The sequence below is a fragment of the Lepidochelys kempii genome, chromosome 10, assembly GCF_965140285.1.
Source record: "Lepidochelys kempii isolate rLepKem1 chromosome 10, rLepKem1.hap1, whole genome shotgun sequence".
In the NCBI taxonomy this organism is placed as follows: Eukaryota; Metazoa; Chordata; order Testudines; family Cheloniidae; genus Lepidochelys; species Lepidochelys kempii.
The window spans coordinates 11,331,194-11,352,145 of record NC_136389.1 but is presented as its reverse complement, the minus strand read 5'-3'; the positions used below and the strand labels follow the sequence as shown (position 1 = coordinate 11,352,145).

Sequence of the window (20,952 nt, the reverse complement as noted above, 5' to 3'; positions counted from 1 at the left end):
AACCCGAGCTGCACGGGGGAGACCTTCACCCCGCCACCCGCTGTGGGAATCTCCCGGGCGCTTCGTGGCCGGCGAACGCGGCCCGTTTCCTCCCACGGAAGGCGCAGATTCCGCCCCCCCCCCCACGCGGGTCTCGCAGCACCTCCTCTCCGCGGACCCCCCCCCCAAGAACAGACGTCACGAGTCCTGGAGCCTCCCCACCCCCACTCACCGCCGCGTGTCTCTCGCCTCCTCGCCCGCTGCAGACAAGGCGCCGGCTGCTGCTTCCCCAGGTACGTCCCGGCCTGTTCGCGCCCCGGAGCCGGCTGCGCTGCCGGGGGCAGGACGAGCGGAGGGCGGCGGGGTCCGCCCCTCGGGGATCGCTGACGGGGCGGGAGAGAAGGTGCCGCTCAGGTCCGGGGGGAAATGCAGCCGCCGTCTCCCCCCCCACCCCCGCGGGGGACCAAGGCCGGGGCCCCCCGTGCTGCAGCTAAGGGGAACACACGGCGGCGTGCAAAACAGCGAGCTCCCGCCCCTCACGGGGAGAGCGGGTCACTCGCTGCCCTGGGCGGGACCCCTCTGCAGCGAGGGGCTGGCGTGGCCACCGCAGGCTGCTCTCCGCCCCTGGGTCCCTTCTGGTCAGCCTCGGCCGGGCGCCGGAGGGTCTGTGCCGCCCCTCGCTCCTTCCCGGCCGGCGTGCACGGGAGTCCCGGGCCGCCCCCTGCCTGCCTGGGCTCCAGGCGCCCAGGGCTGGAGGCGGGATTAGGAGCCTGGTGGAGCCCAGGCGCCCTGCCCTGGTACCTCGGTCCAGGAGCTGCTGCAGGGGATGTGCTCCCGGTGCCTGGCTGCTGGCACAGGGGTGGGGCAGCGCTAGGGCTTAATTCGTGCCAGAGCGGAGGCCCGGCCCCTCTCAGCTTGGCAATTCGCAGCCCAGGCACTGGGCTTGCTGCATCAGTTATGAATATTAAAAAAAAATTGCTTAAGGGCCAGCACCTCTTTCATGACACGGTAAGCAAGGAGCAGCACATTCCAGGGTGTGGGTCAGACTCAGATGCCCGGAGCCTGTCACATGTAGGATTCCCGAGCCCCAGCAGGGATCAAGGCAAATGCTAGCTCCTTGTATGTAAAAGCCCCCTGATAGACCTGACAGGGTTGATGGGAAACCACTCCCTTTGCTCCCAGGGGACAAGGGTTGTGTGCAGCGTATCTATAGCCCAGCTCCAGGTGATACAATACTCCTGGGGGCTGTGTTTTGGGAAAACAAGAGGCTCCTTAGCCTCTCCCAGGGTAGAGGCTTTTCCCTACAATAACGTTAATACAAACATTTATTAGCCTCTCCTGGTAACTACAGGAGCTGAACGTTGCTGCAGCTCTGGGACTGACTCAGTAAAGGGGAGACAGGGGAGGAATTGTTGCATTGTCAGTCCAGGTCCAGTGGACTGAACCAAACAGGAAGCCACCATGAGCACAGAGGCTCCAGCTGTCATCAGAACAAGCATGTGCTTTTACATTTTCAGTTTATTTAAAACAATCCTTTGAAGATATGCCTTATCAACTATGCTGAAGGGATTTTATGCAAGACAATGCAGTCCAGTGCTTAGAGTACCAGGCTAGACAAGATCTGGGATTTTATTCCCAGATATGCCTCTGGCTGTGTGGCTTTCGGCAAGTCACAGCAACTTGGTGTGCCTCAGTTTCCCAATTTGCAAAATTGGTAAAATAACTCAGCTTGGTGCAATAAGCAAGGATTAATGTTTGTAAAATGCTTTGGGCATCAGTACAATGCATCTACATTTAAATAAAAATGAAATGTTACCATAACGACTGTCAGGGGGATAAGTCAGAGCACAGACATGTGTATGTTAAACCATTATGATAACACTGCAATTTTATTTAAACTTTTAAAATGTTCAGGAACCTACTAGGGTCCACCTGTAGAAGCATTAGGTCTATCTGCATGTGTGTAGGGAAGACTAAGGTGCCCTGAGCGGTGAATGATTTGCACTTGGGTACTTCTCCAGCAAGATTTTTCTATTAAAAAAGTTCTGCTAGATGATCTCCCTGCTTGTGTGCACATTCGGTTGCTCAGTTATCAGTTACATGTGAAAGAGCAATAGTTTGCATGGGACGGGGGATTGCTCTTGTCCCCTTTCCATACGTCTATCTGCTCCCTTAGGTCTTCCAGTCCCCGCCTGACTTTGCAGGATATAATACACATAGCATTCTATCCACTGACAACTTTACCCCTCTCCTAGTTTTTCTGAAATGACACCCTGATATAAAGTAGCCAGCAATATCTCCTATAGGAGCAAGGAAGGGAGAATGCAGTCACACCACCACCACATACATACACATGGTAACATTTTCAAAAGCACATAAGTAACTTAGGCGCTGTTGAAGGTGTTACCCATACACATTAAAATGAGCACTGGAAGAAATAGCCTATTAAAAACTGAATGAAATGATTTACTCATCAGTTCTTTTGGTGACTATTGGGTCCAACACTATATAAAATAGTAACAGTGACAGTAAGTCCCCCATTTCATTCATCCTACCTGCTGGAGGATTGTGAGGCTGTAATTAATGTCTGTAAAGTATTTCGAGCTCATCAGACGGAAGGTGCTATAGAAGGGGGTAAAGAATTATTATAACATGATCCATCGGGGAACACAACATATAAAACCCTAGAGAGAGAAGAATGAAGTTAGGGTAATGGATCTGCTTAATACATATTAATACCCGAAGGAGTCTGTGTTGGAATCTACCCTTTTCTAGAAATAAAACAAAGCAAGTGGCTCCCCTTGAAACCATTCACTAGACCTTATCTGCATCTTTAGGCACCTAAATACAATCACAAATCTAGCCCTTAATCCTGCAAACCTTTACTCATGAGGCATATTTTTCAATGCAGCTAGATGCATGAGGATGATACAGTAAGAGCTTGGATGATTCCCTTCCCCCCTGCAATAATAAAACAGACTAATCTCAGCTACAGTGTGACAGGTAAATTGTCTTACCAATAATGCATATCTATGCATGGGAAACCCTCTCAGCCTGGGAATGACTCATGCCAGGGAGACTAAATGAAGCATCTGTTTCAAAGTGACAAACATTTATAATGTCTCCAGGAAAATAAGTCTGAGTAGAATCAGGTGGTAACTGTGGGGACAGGACACTTTAATTTACCCTTATGGTATGAAGCACACAAGGCCCTGCACTTTCTGTAACCATTCACCCCAGTGCAAAGTGGTTGCAAAATGACACAGTCCTGATTGGGTGGTACTTTACATTGATACAGTAATGATGAGTTAGGCTCTGGTGCATTTTATTTTCTCCTTGAGTAGAGGAGCCTGATCTTGCAAGGTGTTGAGTGAGCACCATCAATTTCCTCTGAAGCCAGGGGGAGTAGCAGGTCTTCACCACCCCTCAAGATTGAACCCAGCAGAAAGTTTGTACTCCTTTGATCTCAACAGCTGGGCCCACTTAGTGCAGGATGCATCAGTCTAAACATGGGAGTATGTGTAAGCAAGTACCACCTGGGCCAGGGGAATGCGAATTTTGTTTGCATAAGGGTTAAACACCCTGGCTTCTCTTAGTGCCCTCCCTTCCTCTCACAGACCTTGACTCTCTATATATCAAGAGTTCAGCCTCTTAGTCAAAAAGTCTTTTTCAATACATGTCAACAAACAAATTGAGAAAATTGCCTTCGGCCTTGCATCTTCCTTTGTACTGGAAATAAGAGGATTATCTGAAAGCAGCAGTAGCAAGCAGTGATTGCAGATCTTGGGAAGGGACCTACTGAGTGATTAGAGTATTTGCTGATAATTAGCTAATGTTCTTTATATGCACTCTGGGCTTTTCAGTTAGGTTGACAGGCTATGAATTTTCTGCACTATGACTGCTTATTTACAGTAGAGCACATAATTTAACCAATTAATCAGTTTCAACAGACTCAGCTAGCATCCCTCAGATATTCAAAGTGCCTAGTTAAATTAATTAGTCTCCAAACACTTCACAGAAATTCAGAGGGGAAGAAACAAAATCCAAAAGATTCCTTCTCGGAATCTGAAATCCATAGTTTGTATGAAAGTGAGTAGAATGATGTATAAAAGAAACAGCTTAAAGGGTGGTTTTTAAATGACCTAAGCCCAGGTTAGGGCTAGATCATGGAAGAATGCTGAGACAATCCCCTGAGGTTCTGGGCATTTTTTCTCCCACCAGACCAACACTACATATAACCTATTCACCCAGGGTCCAATGCTGTCTCCTCTCAGTACTTGTGCTGTTTTATTCTACAGATGTTCTCAATTATGCCGTTACTGTCACCTCCAAAACACATCTATCCTAGGGAGCAACGTCAATATATTGAGAATAATTTATAGAATTAGAACAAGAATAATTCATAAGTAATTGTCAATTACAGGGAATAATTTATAGGTAGCTGATTTACAAAGAGAATAATTTATGAGCAACTGAATTGCATGTAGAACCATTTACGGATAACTGTCAGCTCTGGAGGGAATATATTGACTATACCCAACTGAGAGATGAAGCTGTATTTTTAGGGAGCATTCCTGGGGAAAATATCAACCATTAGAATAAAGTTCAAGTCACAAACTCCCCAGCAAAAGTGGTTGTATAATATGTACAATATAGTGTGAAGTCCCAAGGTACCAACAAAAGCCACACTTACACCACAAACAGCTAATATTCTTCTCAGAAGGTCCCATCTTACGGCATCTGCTCATCCAGATAACAATGCCTGGGCTGGAGTCTTTCAGCTCATCTTACAGCTCCTGTAAGAAGACTGCTTCAGTGCTCCAAGCCTTTGCTGGTCTGGAGTGTGAGAGATGAAAAGCCAAAGCCTTTGGTTCTAAGTGTGTGTATCTGTCTCTAGGCAACTGACAATCCACTTGATCATGGTGTGCACGTTGGAGGTCTAGTTAGGTGCCCAATGAATCTGCTTATGGCTGACAAGCCCAAGATCCATGTGTTGTCTGAGTTGGAGACCAAGATGACAGCATGCTGCTCTCTTTTTTTCTTGCTTTGCTTCCATCCTCTGGATCAAAGCTGGTTCATGTTGAGCTGCAGCCAGTGCCAGATGTTCCCTCCAGATTGGATGGGATTCTGCGCCCTCCTCCCAGCTTTCTACATGGATGTTGAACGACTTCATATAGTTTTTGTACACATTGTGGTATTGCCATATAGGGTGACTCCGCTTTCTAGAGCTGTCACAAATCTCTGGACAAAATATTCTTGGGGGTTCGGTCTCCTCCTATTCTCTCAACATGATTGAGCCATTGCAACCTCTTCTTAATAGTGGTTTCTGAGTGCGTCCGTGCTGCATGCTCCAGCACCTCTGTGCTTGGTATTTTGTCTTCCCACTTTATTTTCAGGTTCTTGTGCAGGCATCTCATATGGAAGCTGTTCAGTCTCCTGACGTGCCTAGCGTACATAGTCCAGGTTTCTGAGCCAGAGAGCAGGGATGACACCATGCAAGACTCCTAGATTTGCATCTTCCCCTTGGGCAATAGTTTGCAGCAAGTGGGATGTTTTTCTAAAAGATCTGCTCTAGGAATTATTTTGGGGAAGTTCTATGGTCTGGGTTATACAGGAAGTCAGACTAGATGATCGCAATGGTCTCTTCTGCCCATGGAATCTATGGATACATCCACTGGCAGATCCAGAGGGCTGGGCACAAACAGTGTTGTAGATGGTTTCTGAATGTAAAGCTTTGATTGGAGTAAGCCCCTACTGCCTCCCTCAGTGTTACCGACAGGTTTCAGAGTAACAGCCGTGTTAGTCTGTATTCGTAAAAGAAAAGGAGTACTTGTGGCACCTTAGAGACTAACAAATTTATTTGAGCATGAGCTTTCGTGAGCTACAGCTCACTTCATCGGATGCATCCTGCTCATCCCTTTCTCTCTCTGGAGCTCTCCTTTTCAGCCTCAGGAAGGCCACACAAAAATGAGTCACTGTTAATGCTTGTTTACACATGTTTAGTCTTTCCAAAGGTTATGTTTATTTGGTTGTAAAGCATCTCGGACATACAGAAAAGTTATATATAAAATTTGGCCCATGGTATTTATTAACAATTAATGAATTATTGGTAACGCTACCCAATAGGGCCACTGATTGTCACTCTTACTCCACAGAAATACGACTGCAGGTGCCATTATCTAGCTGTACACATGGAGGTGGCATTGCATTTGCAAGAGCCAGTTTCCTGGGGCCATCCTCTGGTTCATTATCTATTTACATATGCATAGACACAGAGTACTCCTGAAACAGATATCACCACAAAAGGCAGTGACTCCAAGCCAGCAGCACCACAGAACTCTGAGCACCCAGTGATATCTCAGCTGAAATCGTTAGGCAGATTTACTCAAGTGCAAATCCCCAAGTCCCTTGTGAGGCTAAATCCTGATGATTTGATTCACTTTCTACAGGCAGTGCTACAGCCCTAGGGCCCGTCAGCAATGTTGCAGTGCAGACATGCTCAGGAATTCAGCTTTGGGCCCCGAGCTCTGAAGGACGCACTCATCTCTACCAACCCTGCCCTGCAGGAGCTCTATGCCAAAGCCTTCTCCAGTGCAGAGAAACTTTTCCTCTCCGAAGCATACAATCCCCAGAGGACACTCTTCTGCACTCTGTTGATCAGGACTGCCTTCGACTGGCTCCTCAGCCATCCTGATGCCCCTGAGGACTTCGAGACCTTCTATCACTCCATGCTGACGAAGAAGCAGCGTTTCTGCCAGAAGCATATATACCTGCAGCCTATAGGTAACGCAGGCCAGGAGCCACAGCATCTTTGATGTGGGACACCTTTTAACACCTTTTAACACCTGATGTGGGACACCTTTTAACACCTTTTTGTTGTTTTTTAAACATTGTCAACCCTCCATCGTTACCTCAGCCTCCTCTGTCCAAGGGCTGAGCCTGCAAATGGCCAATGCCACAGCAAGGCCTTTTTGGGCAACCTTTACATTTGGATCATACGTAGTGGTGCTAAGGGCTGCCTTTGATCCACAGTAAGGAGCCATTGCTGACAACTGGAGATCGGGTCCCAACCCAAGGGCATTATGTGCCCTTGGGAGTGGTTTCTCCATGAATAACTGGCAAGAAATACATACAAAATGGTGAACTAAGAAAGTGGTCCCAGAGACTCCCCCCGACTAAGCTCTCTGCATGGCCTGCCTGCCCCCAAATGACTTCCCAGACACCCCACATAGAGCTAACTTCTTTCAGTGGCCTGCCCTGTAAATGACTAGACAGATACTCCCCATAGCACCTAATCCCCTAAGCAGCCCGTCCCTGAGAAACACCCCCTAGTCGGAATGACTGGCTCCAGAGAGACCTGGCAACACCCTGAAACACCCTTGGAGAGCTAACCCCTTACCATACCTTTGACTAGCCCCAAATAAATCCCTTAAGACATTTTGACCTGCCCCTGTGTACAAGTAACTGACATCGGTGCTTCTGCTCTTAGATCTAATTGAAGAGTCTGCCGGGATCTCGCTGCTGGATTCCCTCAGAAGCTGCCTAGAGTCTTTCTTCTTGGGCCTTCGCGTCAAGTGCCTTCCCTCTGTTCCCATCTCTTCCATCCGCTGCTGCTATCGACAGAGCCAAGATTCAGACAGAGCGCAGCTCCATGCAGGTAAGGAGGGAGAAGAGTGGAGCCAGCAGAGAAGTCTGTCTGGCACACTGGCTCATGGCAGTCTCTCGGCCCACATTCGCTCCCTTAGGAAATGCCTGTAATATCACCTCGCTGCCTACACAGAGGAGGAAGGGAGGGAAGAGGGGGAAATCCTGTTTTCATGGAAAACCCAGCTTTTGGGCTGGAAACCACAACAATAACTAGCCAGGAGGGCAGTTCTCATCATACTTTTTCCTTTAGGTTTTTATTTTTCAGAGTTTTTAATCTTTAAAGTCAGTTTTGCCAGGTAAAAGCTGCTGCTCACCTTCCCTCAGTGAGTACAACATGCTTTTAGATTTCATTCTGTTTGACTATTTTATGTCATTTCCTCATTTGTTGCCTAAAGCCAAATTAAATGAATGCCTGGGTGGGTTAATGCACTAGCCTTTCATATGAGGAAATTTGAGTTCAAATATCAGTTAGGTCTCAGGTGAAATGGGTTTGTTGGTTGCCAGGCTAGTGTTGCAGGACCATTCGTCCACAGTGCAAGATTGCCACGCTGCTTGGTACAGCTGACAGTGCTTGCTCTGGAAAGGCCCAGTGCTGGAACAGTAGGGCTGTTGCAGGTCAGGTGTGAGGTGCCCATAGGGAAATTCTTTGCTCTGACCCATCCTTCCTTTCTTTCATGTGGCTTGGCACAGGATTCACTCATGTCTTTGTCCTTAGAATTCTCTTTCGGCTTTATTCTATACAGCAGCAGCATCTCCAGGGAAGCCAGGTCTAATGGTGCCCAGAGTAGAGGGAATGGGTGATAAAGAGCAAGAAAAAGGACCACCCCCTTCACCCTGGATATTGAGTTCAGCATCTCCACCAGCTTGTGGCTTGGACTTCAAGTTCCATCCCGGTGACAAGAGAAATGGGGGCTTTGGCATTGCCCTCTGGGCAGACTGGATTTTTACCTTCTCTCTTCCATTTATCCAGATGGGATCCTGACCTTCCTGAAGAACAACAAGCCTCCGGATGCCCTGTGTGTCCTTGGACTCACTCTCTTGGACCTGTACCCCTGTGAGACCTGGAGCTTCACCTTTGGCAAATTCCTGCCAGGACAAGGTGCAAGTGACGTCCCGTATTCTTCCCATGCAGGGAATGAACAAGAAAGTGCTTTACCTTAAACCTGCTTGGGAGGCAGAGTACCCAGGCCTTCCCCACAACTTTAATCAACACCCCAGTGGTAGGAAACAGGATATCCCAATGTAAAGCATGAGAATTCAGGACTCAAAGCCACCAAGAGGCTGTTGGTCCAGGCAGGGAAGGCTGACTAGCTACAAGCTGGTGACTAAACATTAATAAGTCACCAGGACCAGCTGGTATTCACCCAAGAGTTCTGAAGGAACTCAAATGTGCAATTGCAGGACTACTAACTGTTGTCTATAACCTATTATTTAAATCAGCTTCTGTACCAAATGACTGGAGGATAGCTAATGTGATGCCAATTTTTAAAAAGAGCTCCAAAGGTGACCCCAGCAAGCCTGACTTCAGTACCGAGCAAACTGGTTGAAACTATAGTGAAGAACAGAATTGTCAGACACATAGATGAACATAATTTGTTGGGGAATAGTCAACATGGTTTTTGTAAAGGGAAATCGTGCCTCACCAATCTACTAGAATTCTTTGAGGCAGTCAACAAGCATGTGGACAAGCGGGATCCAGTAGATATAGTGTATTTAGGTTTTCAGAAAGCCTTTGACAAGGTCCCTCACCAAAAGATCTTAAGCAAAGTAAGCACTCATGGGATAAGAGGGAAGGTTCTCTCATGGATTGCTAACTGGTTAAATAATAGGAAACAAAGGGTAGGAATAAATGCTCAGTTTTCAGACTGGAGAGAGGTAAATAGTGGTGTCCTCTAGAGGTCTGTACTGGGCCCCGTCCTATTCAACATATTCATAAAGGATCTGGAAAAAGGGGGGAAACAGTGAGGTGGCAAAATTTGAAGATGATACAAAACTACTCAAGATAGTTAAGTCCTAGGCAGACTGCAAAGAGCTACAAAAGGATCTCTCAAAACTGGGTGACTGGGCAACAAAATGGCAGATGAAATTCAATGTTGATAAATGCAAAGTAATGCACATTGGAAAACATAATCCCAACTATACATATAAAATGATGGGGTCTAAATTAGCTGTGACCACTCAAGAAAGAGATCTTGGAGTCATTGTGGATAGTTCTCTGAAGACATCCACTCAATGTGCAGCAGCAGTCAAAAAAGCAAACAGATTGTTGGGAATCACTAAGAAAAGGGATAGATAATAAGACAGAAAATATCATATTGCCTCTATATAAACCCATGGTATGCCCATATCTTGAATACTGCAAGCAGATGTGGTCGACCATCTCAAAAAAGATGTATTGGAATTGGAAAAGGTTCAGAAAAGGGCAACAAAAATTATTAGGGGTATGGAACGGCTGCCATATGAGGAGAGACATGATAGAAGTCCATAAAATCATGACTGGTATAGAGAAAGTAAATAAGGAAGTGTTGTTTACTTCTTCTCATAACACAAGAACTAGGGCTCCCCAAGTGAAATGAATAGGCAGCAGGTTTAAAAAAAACAAAGGAAGTATTTTTTCACACAACACACACTCAGCCTGCGGAACTACTTGCCAGAGGACGTCGTGAAGGCCAAGACTATAACAGGGTTCAAAAAAGAACTAGATAAATTCATGGAGGATAGGTCCATCAATGGCTATTAGCTAGGATGGGCAGGGATGGTGTCCGTAGCCTCTGTTTGCCAGAAGCTGGGAATGGGTGACAGGAGATGGCTCACTTGATGATTACCTTTTCTGTTCATTCCCTCTGGGGCATCTGGCATTGGCTACTCTTGGAAGACAGGATACTGGGCTAGATGGACCTTTGGTCTGACCCAGTATGGCCGTTCTTATGTTCTTAAGCCTTGAGGGGAGCACATGCCCCCAACATTCAGTGCAGTGGAGGGCGAAGCACTATACTGGATGAAGCTAAAGCAGTTTGCCATCATGGGGCCTAAGGCTAAAGGTAGATGCTGGAGGCGGACGTTAGGCTAAGAGGACCTGTCTCACTTTTATTTGCCTCTTTTTGTAGAAGTGGGTGTCTGCAGCTTTGCCAGGTTTTCTGGCAATTTCCCCCAGCCAGGCTGCACCACCTTAAATCCAGCTACCAGGCGAGAGGAGCTGCACGAGGTCACTGAGAAGGCCCGAGACCGGCCGTTGCTGTTCAGTGTGCTGGAGATGGTTCAGTGTTGCAAGGTGCGGTTAGCAACCTACACAGAAGCCAATGTCCTGCAATGTGGGGTTTATGTGCCAGTAGCCTGTGACAGTTCCCTGAAAGAGGAGTGACACCGACCTAGCAAAAGCCATTGGAAGTTCCGGCAGTGTGCCTACGCTCACATAACACTTTACATCTTCAAAGCACGGCTTGACCATTCTCCACAACACTCCCAGGAGGCGAGTCTAGTAGTTAGAGCAGGACCTGGGACTCCTGGGTTGTAGCCTTGGCTCTGGGAGGGAATTGGGATCTATCATCTCCATTTTAGAGATAGGGAGAAGTCATGCAATTTGCCTTACATCACACTGCAAGCGTGTGGCAGAACTGGGATTACGAACCAAGTTGTCTTTGGCTCCCAGTCTCATGCTCAAGACATTAGACTGTGCTGCTTGGCAGGCACTGGGTGGATGGATGGATAATACCTTCTCTCTCCCCGAGTCATTGTTCGTGGTCTGGTAGTCTCTTCGTAGGCAGTGTAGCAGAGTTGTGTATAGAATGTTGTGATGGATTCGGGAGGCAAGGTGTACGCAATTGCATCTCCCTCCAGTGGCTGCTGTCCATATCGGAGGAAAACCTGGTGCTAATCCCTGCCAGACCTGCCCGTGCAAGCTCATCAAAAAGCCTGAGAAAAGTTTGCACGTATATTTATATGAAAATGTGCTTCTAATCATAGAATCATAGAATATCAGGGTTGGAAGGGACCTCAGGAGGTCATCTAGTCCAACCCCCTGCTCAAAGCAGGACCAATCCCCAATTAAATCAATTAAATCCTCATAGACATATCCACTTCAGTGTTCCTTCCTCCTATGCTCTCTCCCAGCTGCCCCTTCTGGCCTGCGGTATTTCCTGCTGCAGGGCTGGCCCTGTATCTCCCTCCCTCTCTGCTTCCCCAGCTGGCACTTGGCATTCCCTGCCCTGGGCTCCTTCCCTAGCTCCCTCTGGATCGGACTGGGAGAGGGAGGCAGCCTGACTGGCTGGCAGGGGAAGGAGAGGGACTGGGAAGCCAGAGAGTGGTGGCTGCTGACTGAGGGCCCAGCTCTGCAGGCAGCAGCGCAGAAGTAAGGGTGGCAACACCATCCCAGCCATCCTTACTTCTGCGCTGCTGGTGGCGGCGGCTCTGCCTTCAGAGCTGGGTACCCGGCCAGCAGCTGCCGCCTCCGAAGGCAGTGCAGAAGTAAGGGTGGCAACACCACTACCCACCCCTAAAATACCCCTGTGACCCCCCTGCAACTCCCTTTTGGGTCAGGACCCCCAATTTGAGAAACGCTGGTCTCCCCTGTGAAATCTGTGTAGCATGTGCGCTTTTACCCTGTAAGACCAGATTTCACAGTCCCCGACGTGTTATTCATGGCTGTGAATTTGGTAGTGCCCTACCTATGCCTGTGTGCCACCTAAAGGGTCTTCTCTCAGTTCCTTACTAAAACATCATCCAAACTCTCCCTTCTCAGCCCATGCATGGACATTGCCTCTAGGGATAGTCTGGGATTCAGGGTACTGAGTTCCCCTCACACCCCAGAAAAGGGTCCTCCTTCTATGTCAGGGTTGGAGTGCATTAGTGGAAAAGTCTGGTGCATGTCCAAACAAGGAGCTTGGATTCCTCTTTCACCTCCCTGACTGAGGAAGGGTTGAGCAAGAGGAGGTTGTGGTGAAAGTTTGGTTTGTTTGTTTTTAACAACAAAGCAACTTTGCTTTCCTGAAGGTCACGTGTCATGAGATCTGCCACCTGATTGGCTTGGGGAACTGCAGATGGCTGCAGTGCATCATGCAGGGCGTGCTGAGTTTGGACGAAGCATTGTTGCGGCCCCTGGAGCCCTGCCCAGTTTGCCTCAGGAAGCTGCAATACGTTGTGGGCTTCAAACTCATCGAGCGCTACAGGGTGAGAGATGGACCACTGAGTGGTCCTGGGGGCAGAGGGGTAAAGCAAGAAGTTCTACAGCCAGGTCGCCCATCTGTGAATCTCAGCCTCTTGCCACCGTGTTAAAGTAAGGGCTGGGCTTAGAATTACACAGAGCTCTCTCCTGGCATTGGTTATGAGTTAGCAAGATATTTAACACAAGATCCAAAATAGAGAGGGTGGGCATCCCAGACACATTCACTGTGACCAGTTCTTTGCACTTTAAACACAATCTCCAAAGCTCTTTGCAAACAATAATAGTACAACACCTAAGCACAAAACTACTCTCCCTGTTTTACTAATGAGGAAATGGAGGCAAAGGGAAAGTGACACAAGCAATGTCAGAACTGTGGTTAGCGTGTGGAAGTTCCTAGGTCCCAGTCCTCTGCTCAGACAGTGCTGTGTGATTTCCTGGCCCATCAAGGAAATGCTAATAGCACAACTAGCTTTAGACACCATCACTGCCCCTTAATGCTGGAAGGAGCATCTCCTTCCAATATCTAGAGAGCTGGACTCTAGCCATGGGACAGGTTTATTACATAAAGCATCAAAATAAGCAAGCCGACAATTCATGCTCAGTGCCTTATCTTCTACATTATTTTATTAATTGCCTCATCTTCAGAGACTGGATTTTTCCAGGCTTGCCTATTTTAAACTTCGGTGCACTGTATTGTCACTTTGTATAAAGTTAGCTGTGCAGTTCCAGGAACTTTTCTAGGGTCTCCCCCCCAAGTTCTTGCCCATTCACCTTGAAAGTCAGACACATTCACACAGAAGGATGTCAACATGCTTGGGGGAGAACACACTACCTGGTTGTGCTGCCACTCACTGAGATGGTGAGGCTAGAACTAGTGCTCTTCATCTAGATCCTGGGCCATCTGCTCTACATCCAAAACTGAGTGGTCCTCAGACCCAGCACATGCCAGAGCAATGGTGGTCCTCAGACCCAGCAATGCCCTCTGCAAGGCAGCTCTCCCTTTCCCACAGAGAAACACTATCTGAATTAAATGTTGCCATAACTGATTTCCCTCCACACCTGTTTCATTGCAGTAATTAGCTCAGCTTCCCCGCAGCTACAGTGAAAGAAATCCTGAAAAAGAGGAGCCAACTCGCTCCTCCCCCACAAATGTCTCAACTGCCTCCAGGACAATAAAGAAGGAGCTCGAGTAGACTATATGCAGCGCTATATAGTGGGGTTGTGCCTTCCCCATATCAGATAATGCTGCCAAGGCCAGAAACAGCAGCGCGGGTCATGGGCAGAAGGGGCAGTGGGTGGAGGTAGGCAATCTTTCTGTAAGAGGATGAACTCTTTGCCGTTAATTGATTTGAGTTTGCACTCAAATATGCTCTATTTTGACATCAGCCAGGGTTTGTTTGATCCTGACAAATTTAGAGCAAAATAATCCAGGCTGCACTTACGTTACACCAAGTTTCCCTTACAGCGTCACATGCTGTTCTATGCCGCAACATTTCCCTTCACGGCTCTAGTACAGAGGAGCAACTGGAGAGCGACTAAGGGGATGCCTACACTACAAACACTCTGGGGCACTGAGTCTACAGATTCGGGCTTGTGCAATGACACTAAAAATAGCCATGTAGCTGTTCCCACTCATGCTGGAGCCTGAGCTCGGAAACTCAGAGTGGGGGTAGGTTTCAGAGAACTGAGCAGGAATGTCTGTGCTGCTATTTTTAGTGCCGTAGCACAAGCTCGAGCCTGTAGCCCTGGCCTCAGAGACTCACTGCTGCAAGCATTTCAGTGTAGCCATACCCTAAGGGCTTGCCTTCGCTGCCGTGTAAGCTCGAGCTCAGGCTAGCTGGAGGGAGAGCAGTCACACCGCAAAACACTCAAGCAGCTCAGAGTATCTGCAGCCCCATTGCATTAGCACCTGATGGGTCAGCTAGCTCAAGTTTAAAGCACCAACTCAAGCGAGAGACGTGTGCGCAAACAGGATCTGGGTCGGGGCAACGCTCGAGTTACAGTTCGAGTAGGGTGACCAGATGTCCCGATTTTATAGGAACAGTCCTGATTTTTGGGGCGTTTTCTTATATAGGCTCCTATTACCCCCCTCTCCCATCCCAATTTTTCACACTTGCTGTCTGGTCACCCTAAGTTTGAGCTAACACTGCAACAAAGATGAGCCCTAACTTACTGCTCAGCCTGTCCCAGCCATTGGGAAGAGAATTGGTTAATAAGGCCCATTAATGATGCTCAGATTGGGGTGTAGCAGGGTTTGGCTTGAAGCAGGGGATATCCCTGTCTCTATGGAGTTCGTTCCCTCACTGGCTGATGTAAATCAGTGTTGCTAGGAATGACTTCTCTCCAGCTCGCTATGAAAGATTTGTTTTTTCCTTTTTGCCTTCAGAATGCAGCAACTAGCAGCTAATTGCAGATGATTACACCCCAGCAGTCCCTAAGTCAGAGGCTTTATTCTCTCTGCCCTCTGCAAATTGCTCAGTTCCAGTTTTTTCACCTTTAAATATCACCAGGTCAAACTGCTCCTGCCTAGCCTACAGTGCACTGATGGAGGTGCCACTGATGCTGACAAGGACAGGGTGACTGTAGTAAAATTTGAGTAGCACGGTTCCCTTGTAATATCAAAAAGTGGACTTCAAGCAGTGCTCAATTGCATACTGAGCAGGCTCCATCCCATGAACACAGATTTCACAGGCTCCTGCACATGAGAGAGGCGTGTGCAGCATGCCCCCATCTGGTTAAGGAGCAGAACAGAAAAATGAAGCTAAAACCACACAAACCCTTAAATAGCTTGTGTAAAATGCACCACAGAGTCTGAAAGATAGAAAAGGATTCCCACCCACTCCCACCCCTCACCTGCATTACAGGGATTTCAGGGACAGCTCTTCCCTCTTCTTGACTTGAAATAAACAAGACCTTAGAGTTGGTTGAATTTTTCTGTAAAAACAACAATGCAGATTTGGCAACACCAAAGCATTTTGTAACTTCATGTCAGCTTCACCTAATCAAAATGTTTCACTGACATTTTTGAAATTCTAAGTTATTTTTGGTTCTAAATGACTGAGTTTTGAATTTCTTTCAATTTGATATAAAAATCAAAAAAGTTTTAAAATTATCAAAATCAAAAGTAAATGTTTTGATTTTGGTCAAAACAAAAATGCCTTGGTCAATCTGAAGTTAATTGTTTCCCCTACTTTTTGGTTTGCCAGAATTTTTTCAAAAAATTTAGTTTTCAGGTAGACCCAAAATGTTTTCCCCCTGGAATTACCTGAAAACAGAAAAATCCCTTATTCACACATCTCTACCCGACACCTCTGTGTGGATGTCCTGGCTTCAGCTATCTTTTTGCTTGGATACACATGTTTTCCCCGGCTTAGGTGGTTTTAGACTGAGTGGCAGTTCTGATTATTCTGGAGTTTCATTGATGTCTTAGGAATTTAAAGAGCCTTGATAAAACCCAGGGTGTAGCTGCGGCTTTCAGACAGCACCACTGCCCCTCCCTCCACTCTGGCCCCTCCGCAGGCTCTGATGCATGTTCTGTTGAACATGTTTATGGGTGGTCAGGGGTGTGCACAGCTGGCTTTAACTGTATAATAGCGTTCACAGCAAGACAGAAAGAAAGTCTTCCCTTTGCATTTTTTCTTGGCTATAGGGGATCTCAACTGTTCAGATGCATCCCTGTACACATAGGTGCTGCCGCAACCCCTGGCTTTAAATGGTTTCCATTATATACACAGGGTTTACAGTTTGGTTCAATGGCTCTCACTGTACAATGGCTCCCACTATACAAATTGTTCCAGCAGCCCTGTCTGTACAAAACTCTTTGCCAGGGCTTCACACAGAGACTGAAAGAGGGAACATGGCTGCCTTGCCCCACCCACTCAATTTGGTCTCCGTACTGCTTCTGTCACTGGCCTGGGGAAAGAAGGCAATTATAGAAGGGGGATGGGGGAGTGGAAAGTTCTGGGGAAAGGGACCTCTGCAAATGCCCATAAGGCCTGGAGTCTGAGCCAGAGTGCAACACTGATGCCCTCTGCTGGACCACGCACAGTACCATCCTCCGTAGGAGCAGAAAGCACAATACACTCACACAATTAATACATTACCTACCAGCCCCATGCTAGTATTTTCTAACTACTACCACTGTATTTGCTTGAGGAAGTGTATAGCTTTGCAGAGATACCAGCTGGGGAGTAACAGAAAACAAAGATAAGATACATCAGTATGCGAGAAGATAGGAGTGGGGGTGTGAATGCTAAGGAACAAAAAGAATCAACATGTATGCCAGCTAAATAGACAAGGAGACCAAATTTTATCAGTTGGCAACTGTCAAGTGCTATGATTAATTCCCCACAGTCTAAGGAATAAGTGTGCCAGAAGCAAGCAGCTGTTTGACATATTATAGCATGAAAAATTTGAGATTTAAAAAAAAATTACTTTCTATTAATTCTTTGCTAGAGCCCAGCCTTTCCTTATGTGTTTCAAGTGAAGAGCTGCTCTTGAGACTGAAAATGCATGCTAAATAGGAATGAATATGTTCGTGAAACAAGACTCCTCAGCTTTGCCACAGGAGCATTTATATTCATGTAACCGAACTTCCTCTAGAGAGATGACACTTGTTTGTTTGTTGCTTTTACACAGATCACATGGCACACAGATTCTTGTGGGGGGGTAACACCAGGGGAGTACACAGCTACTTCTCTACCATCATCTGTAAAGTATTCACAGGTAGTTTAGTGTCAGTCTTTTCTAGCAGCAGTCACTGCAAGGAACGGTGCAGAACCACAGGCTGTGAAAGCAGTTTAAGTATTCCAGGCCCAGTCTCTCCCAAATAGGAATCATCACTGAAGGATATTTGGAATGCTAGCAGTGTTATTCCACTCTTGTTACCGCACGGTCAAGATTTTAAAGAGTGCCTAGTGATTTGGGATGTCGGAGTTTTGGGATGCCCAACTTGAAATGCCTTAAAAGGGGCCCAGTTTTCAGAGGGTGGGTGCTCAGCACCCCCTGGAAATCACACACCTTTAAAGTGTCTTACAAACACCCCAGAACTGAGGGACCCGAGATCACTTGGCACTTGGCCAACTTGTGTTGTTTTGCTAAGTTGATCTAACATGAAAATCTTTTCCTCCAACCACAGAAACTCTATGCTTGGACTCAAACTATATTGTCTACCTGGCTTCCTCAAGAGTCAGACCTGTCAACATCTGAGGACATCCTGCCATTTAGCTTGGACTCTGGGATGTGCTGTGAGAATGACTCTGAGCCTTTAACTTCCCTGTCTGAGCCATTGACACCAGACACTTGCAGCCAAGCCTTCTCCATTGGGCAGGAGCTGGAGCATGACCAGCAGTTTGTTTCTCCACCTGACACACACAGCCAGCAGCAGCTGGGCAGGACCACCAAGTCCACAGATATCATTAAAGATCATCAACTATGGCTGGAAACATGCATTGCTGCCCTGGAGAAGAACGTCTCTGAGGAGGAGCTGGCTCAAGTGGACAAAACTGTGGAGGCCCTGGCGAAGTGGGAAATGTTTACGGGGCAGCTCCCCACCATGAGAAAAGATCTGCCCTTCCCCAGAGACAACGTAGGGCTAAGGAAAGTCCTTGGAGACAAATTCTCCTCCTTGCGGAGGAAACTAAATTCTAGAAAACTGTCCAAAGCTGAATCTTCCCCTCATCACTGGAGTTGGGAGGAAAACTAGCACTCGGTCGGACTTATCCTTCTGCAGTCCTTGCTCCTTTCTGGGCTAGGAAAAGCAAGCTCAGCTCATCATTTTGATTTAAGTTTTGTTACATGATTGCCATGCATTTGGTCGTTCTCACCAGAAGTTACTGTCTGAGAAGGAAACAGGAACTCACTACTGGAATGAAATGTGTTTCTTTTGCTGAGGTTCCGAACATGGAATTTGTTTCAATCATTCAGGCACTCTAAGAGCTTATATACATGAGAAAATCGCACAAGTTTAACCCAAGATGTGAATCCAAATTATGAACAAAGCTCTGTGTGGATGCTCATGTTTTGGTATAAAAGTGGCATATTTCAGTTTGGCTTAAGTTGGCTGGGAACTGGTTTATGTTAAATTAAAACAAGAGTGTCCACATAGGCGTATGTACCAGCTTAACTAAAACTGATGTAAGTTAAACCCATGCAAACTTTCCAATGTAGTCAAGGCCTCAGGCCATGGAGCATTTGCGGCTCTAAGCATGGAAACTGTTTCTTCATTGTGTTTTATACCAAATGTCTATTTCCAGCCATGTCCCACACGTTGCAGATTGCACCAAGCACAGGCGCAGAGCTGAGGCTTTCTAACCATCGCCCTGTGGAGTCCGGGTGAAGAGCAGACACGTGGTCTGGGAGAGGCAGAGGGGAACAGGCCGGAGGGGTGGGAGGGGAAGGGGGGGGCACAGCAAACAAGCAAGCAGGAAGAACCTTTTCTGCTTAGCCAACATAATCAGTGGTGTTCGCTTAAAGGGAACTATTGGCTCCCCTCCCGTTTTAGCTCCAGCAGCTGAAAAGCTGCCATACCTTCCTTTCCCCAAGATCCGTTAAGTCTCCGCAGCACAGGCACGGGTGCCTCTACCGAGAGAGAGCTGCAGCAGAGCCTGCCTTTCAGTTGCTACTACATAATAACTTTTCAGTTATTTATAGCTTGGTGCTCCAGAGGCTGACAGTTTTTCAAGCCCTGTAATAGCGAGAGCCGCGTGTGCTGGCGGAGGCTGACTCTCCCCATTAGAGTCTCACTCAGAATTCCAACACTGATAATACACTCATCAACTTGCAGGGTAGTGGTCAGAGTTCAGATTGATCTGATCTAAAAATACCTTGAGTTCCCAACTGTCCAAAGCAGAAAGGAAAGTAAAACTGAGTCCATTACATTCAGCGTGGGGGGTGGGGCGTTTCCTACCAGGCTGGAGCTTTGGGCTTTAATGAGAAAACTAAGCATGTCCCCTGCCCGCCCCCCTACAATCTGAGATTGAGAAAGCCACAATAACCTGTGGATTCCATGGGGGATGGGGGGAAAGGAGGGAGGGGTTCGGGGAAGACACCTGAAGAAAACTTGTGACCTGCTAATGCAGGTGATTGCAGGAGAAAATCTGTAGTGACCTTAGTTAAGCTTGCTTAAAGAAAAATGTATAAAAAAATTAAAACCAGCATGATTCATACAAAGAACAATGGGGGTTCTGACTTCTAAAAGACTAATGATGTCAATTACTGGAAAGGCATTTTTTCCAGTCTGCACATCTGGAATCCATGTTATGTGAACACTGCTGCTGCTGCTGCCGCCACCTGCTGGCTGTCTAAGGACATTTAAAAAAAATCACTCCATTTAAGATTTCTCAGACAAGCAGAAACTTTAAAACAAGTCATACTTGAACTATAAATCCATCCATTAGCCTAAATCTTGGTCTAGAGTGTTTCTTAAATACATTGACTAGTTTTTGAGAAGAGCTTATTCCTTTTTGCCTCTTTACTGCAGGATCAAGCCCGAGCCAAGTTATAAGGCTGAATTTAAGAGCATTTCCAGAGAGATGTTACTAATGCAAGACGTTATTGCTAGAGAATCCAGTGGGGAGTGTGGCAGATGCAGCTCTCAGCTCAGACGCAATTGCGAAGGGAATACAGAAGAGGAGGGGCTAAGCTGAAGTGCAGAAATATGGAAGTCTCCCTTGTGGACAATGACAAAAACAGAGGGAATGCTTGGCTATTCTCACTCACTATTTAGGAGAAGCCAAAAACAGGGAGGGACAAGAAACCTTGCCGGGAGGGGGTTGGGGGGGGAGGGCAGACTCTGGTTGGCTATAGACATTTTTGCTTATACAGTTATTAGTAACCTGTCAACAGTATCCCTGCTTTCATGGAAGAGTTTAGATCCTCCTGCTTCATGCTCCACAACCATGGAAATGTTTGCAATAGTGTAATCATGGATATAGCAACCACTTACCAGTTCAGAGAATCTAGGATCACTCCAGGTAAGGACTAAAGGAGCTCTGGAACTCAGAGCTTCACACATCTACATAGATAGCTTAAGAGGATCCAGGGCCATAATGTAACTTCAGAGAGATAGATGTAAAGCCCCAACGCTGCTCTGCTGAGCTTTCAAGCAGCTGTACAGTAGAGAGAGTCTGTCCAATACAGATCAGTAGACTTTTGTTCATGCAGAA

At 47.0% G+C, this 20,952-nt stretch overlaps 1 protein-coding gene across 2 annotated transcripts; it reads left to right on the top strand.

The window, feature by feature from the left end:
• The first annotated feature begins 202 nt into the window (after positions 1 to 202).
• Positions 203 to 19,143, top strand: AMZ1 (archaelysin family metallopeptidase 1). 2 transcript variants are annotated; one of them, XM_073361972.2, is made up of 7 exons: positions 203 to 272; positions 6,429 to 6,762; positions 7,469 to 7,636; positions 8,597 to 8,725; positions 10,734 to 10,897; positions 12,616 to 12,792; positions 17,925 to 19,143. In XM_073361972.2, the coding sequence occupies exons 2-7, from the start codon at positions 6,459 to 6,461 to the stop codon at positions 18,489 to 18,491; spliced, it is 1,509 nt and encodes a 502-aa protein (XP_073218073.2). In that variant the 5' UTR covers positions 203 to 272; positions 6,429 to 6,458; the 3' UTR covers positions 18,492 to 19,143. The 2 variants fall into 2 exon arrangements, with proteins under 2 accessions (XP_073218073.2, XP_073218074.2); XM_073361973.2 differs by lacking the exon at positions 12,616 to 12,792.
• The last annotated feature ends 1,809 nt before the right edge of the window (positions 19,144 to 20,952 follow it).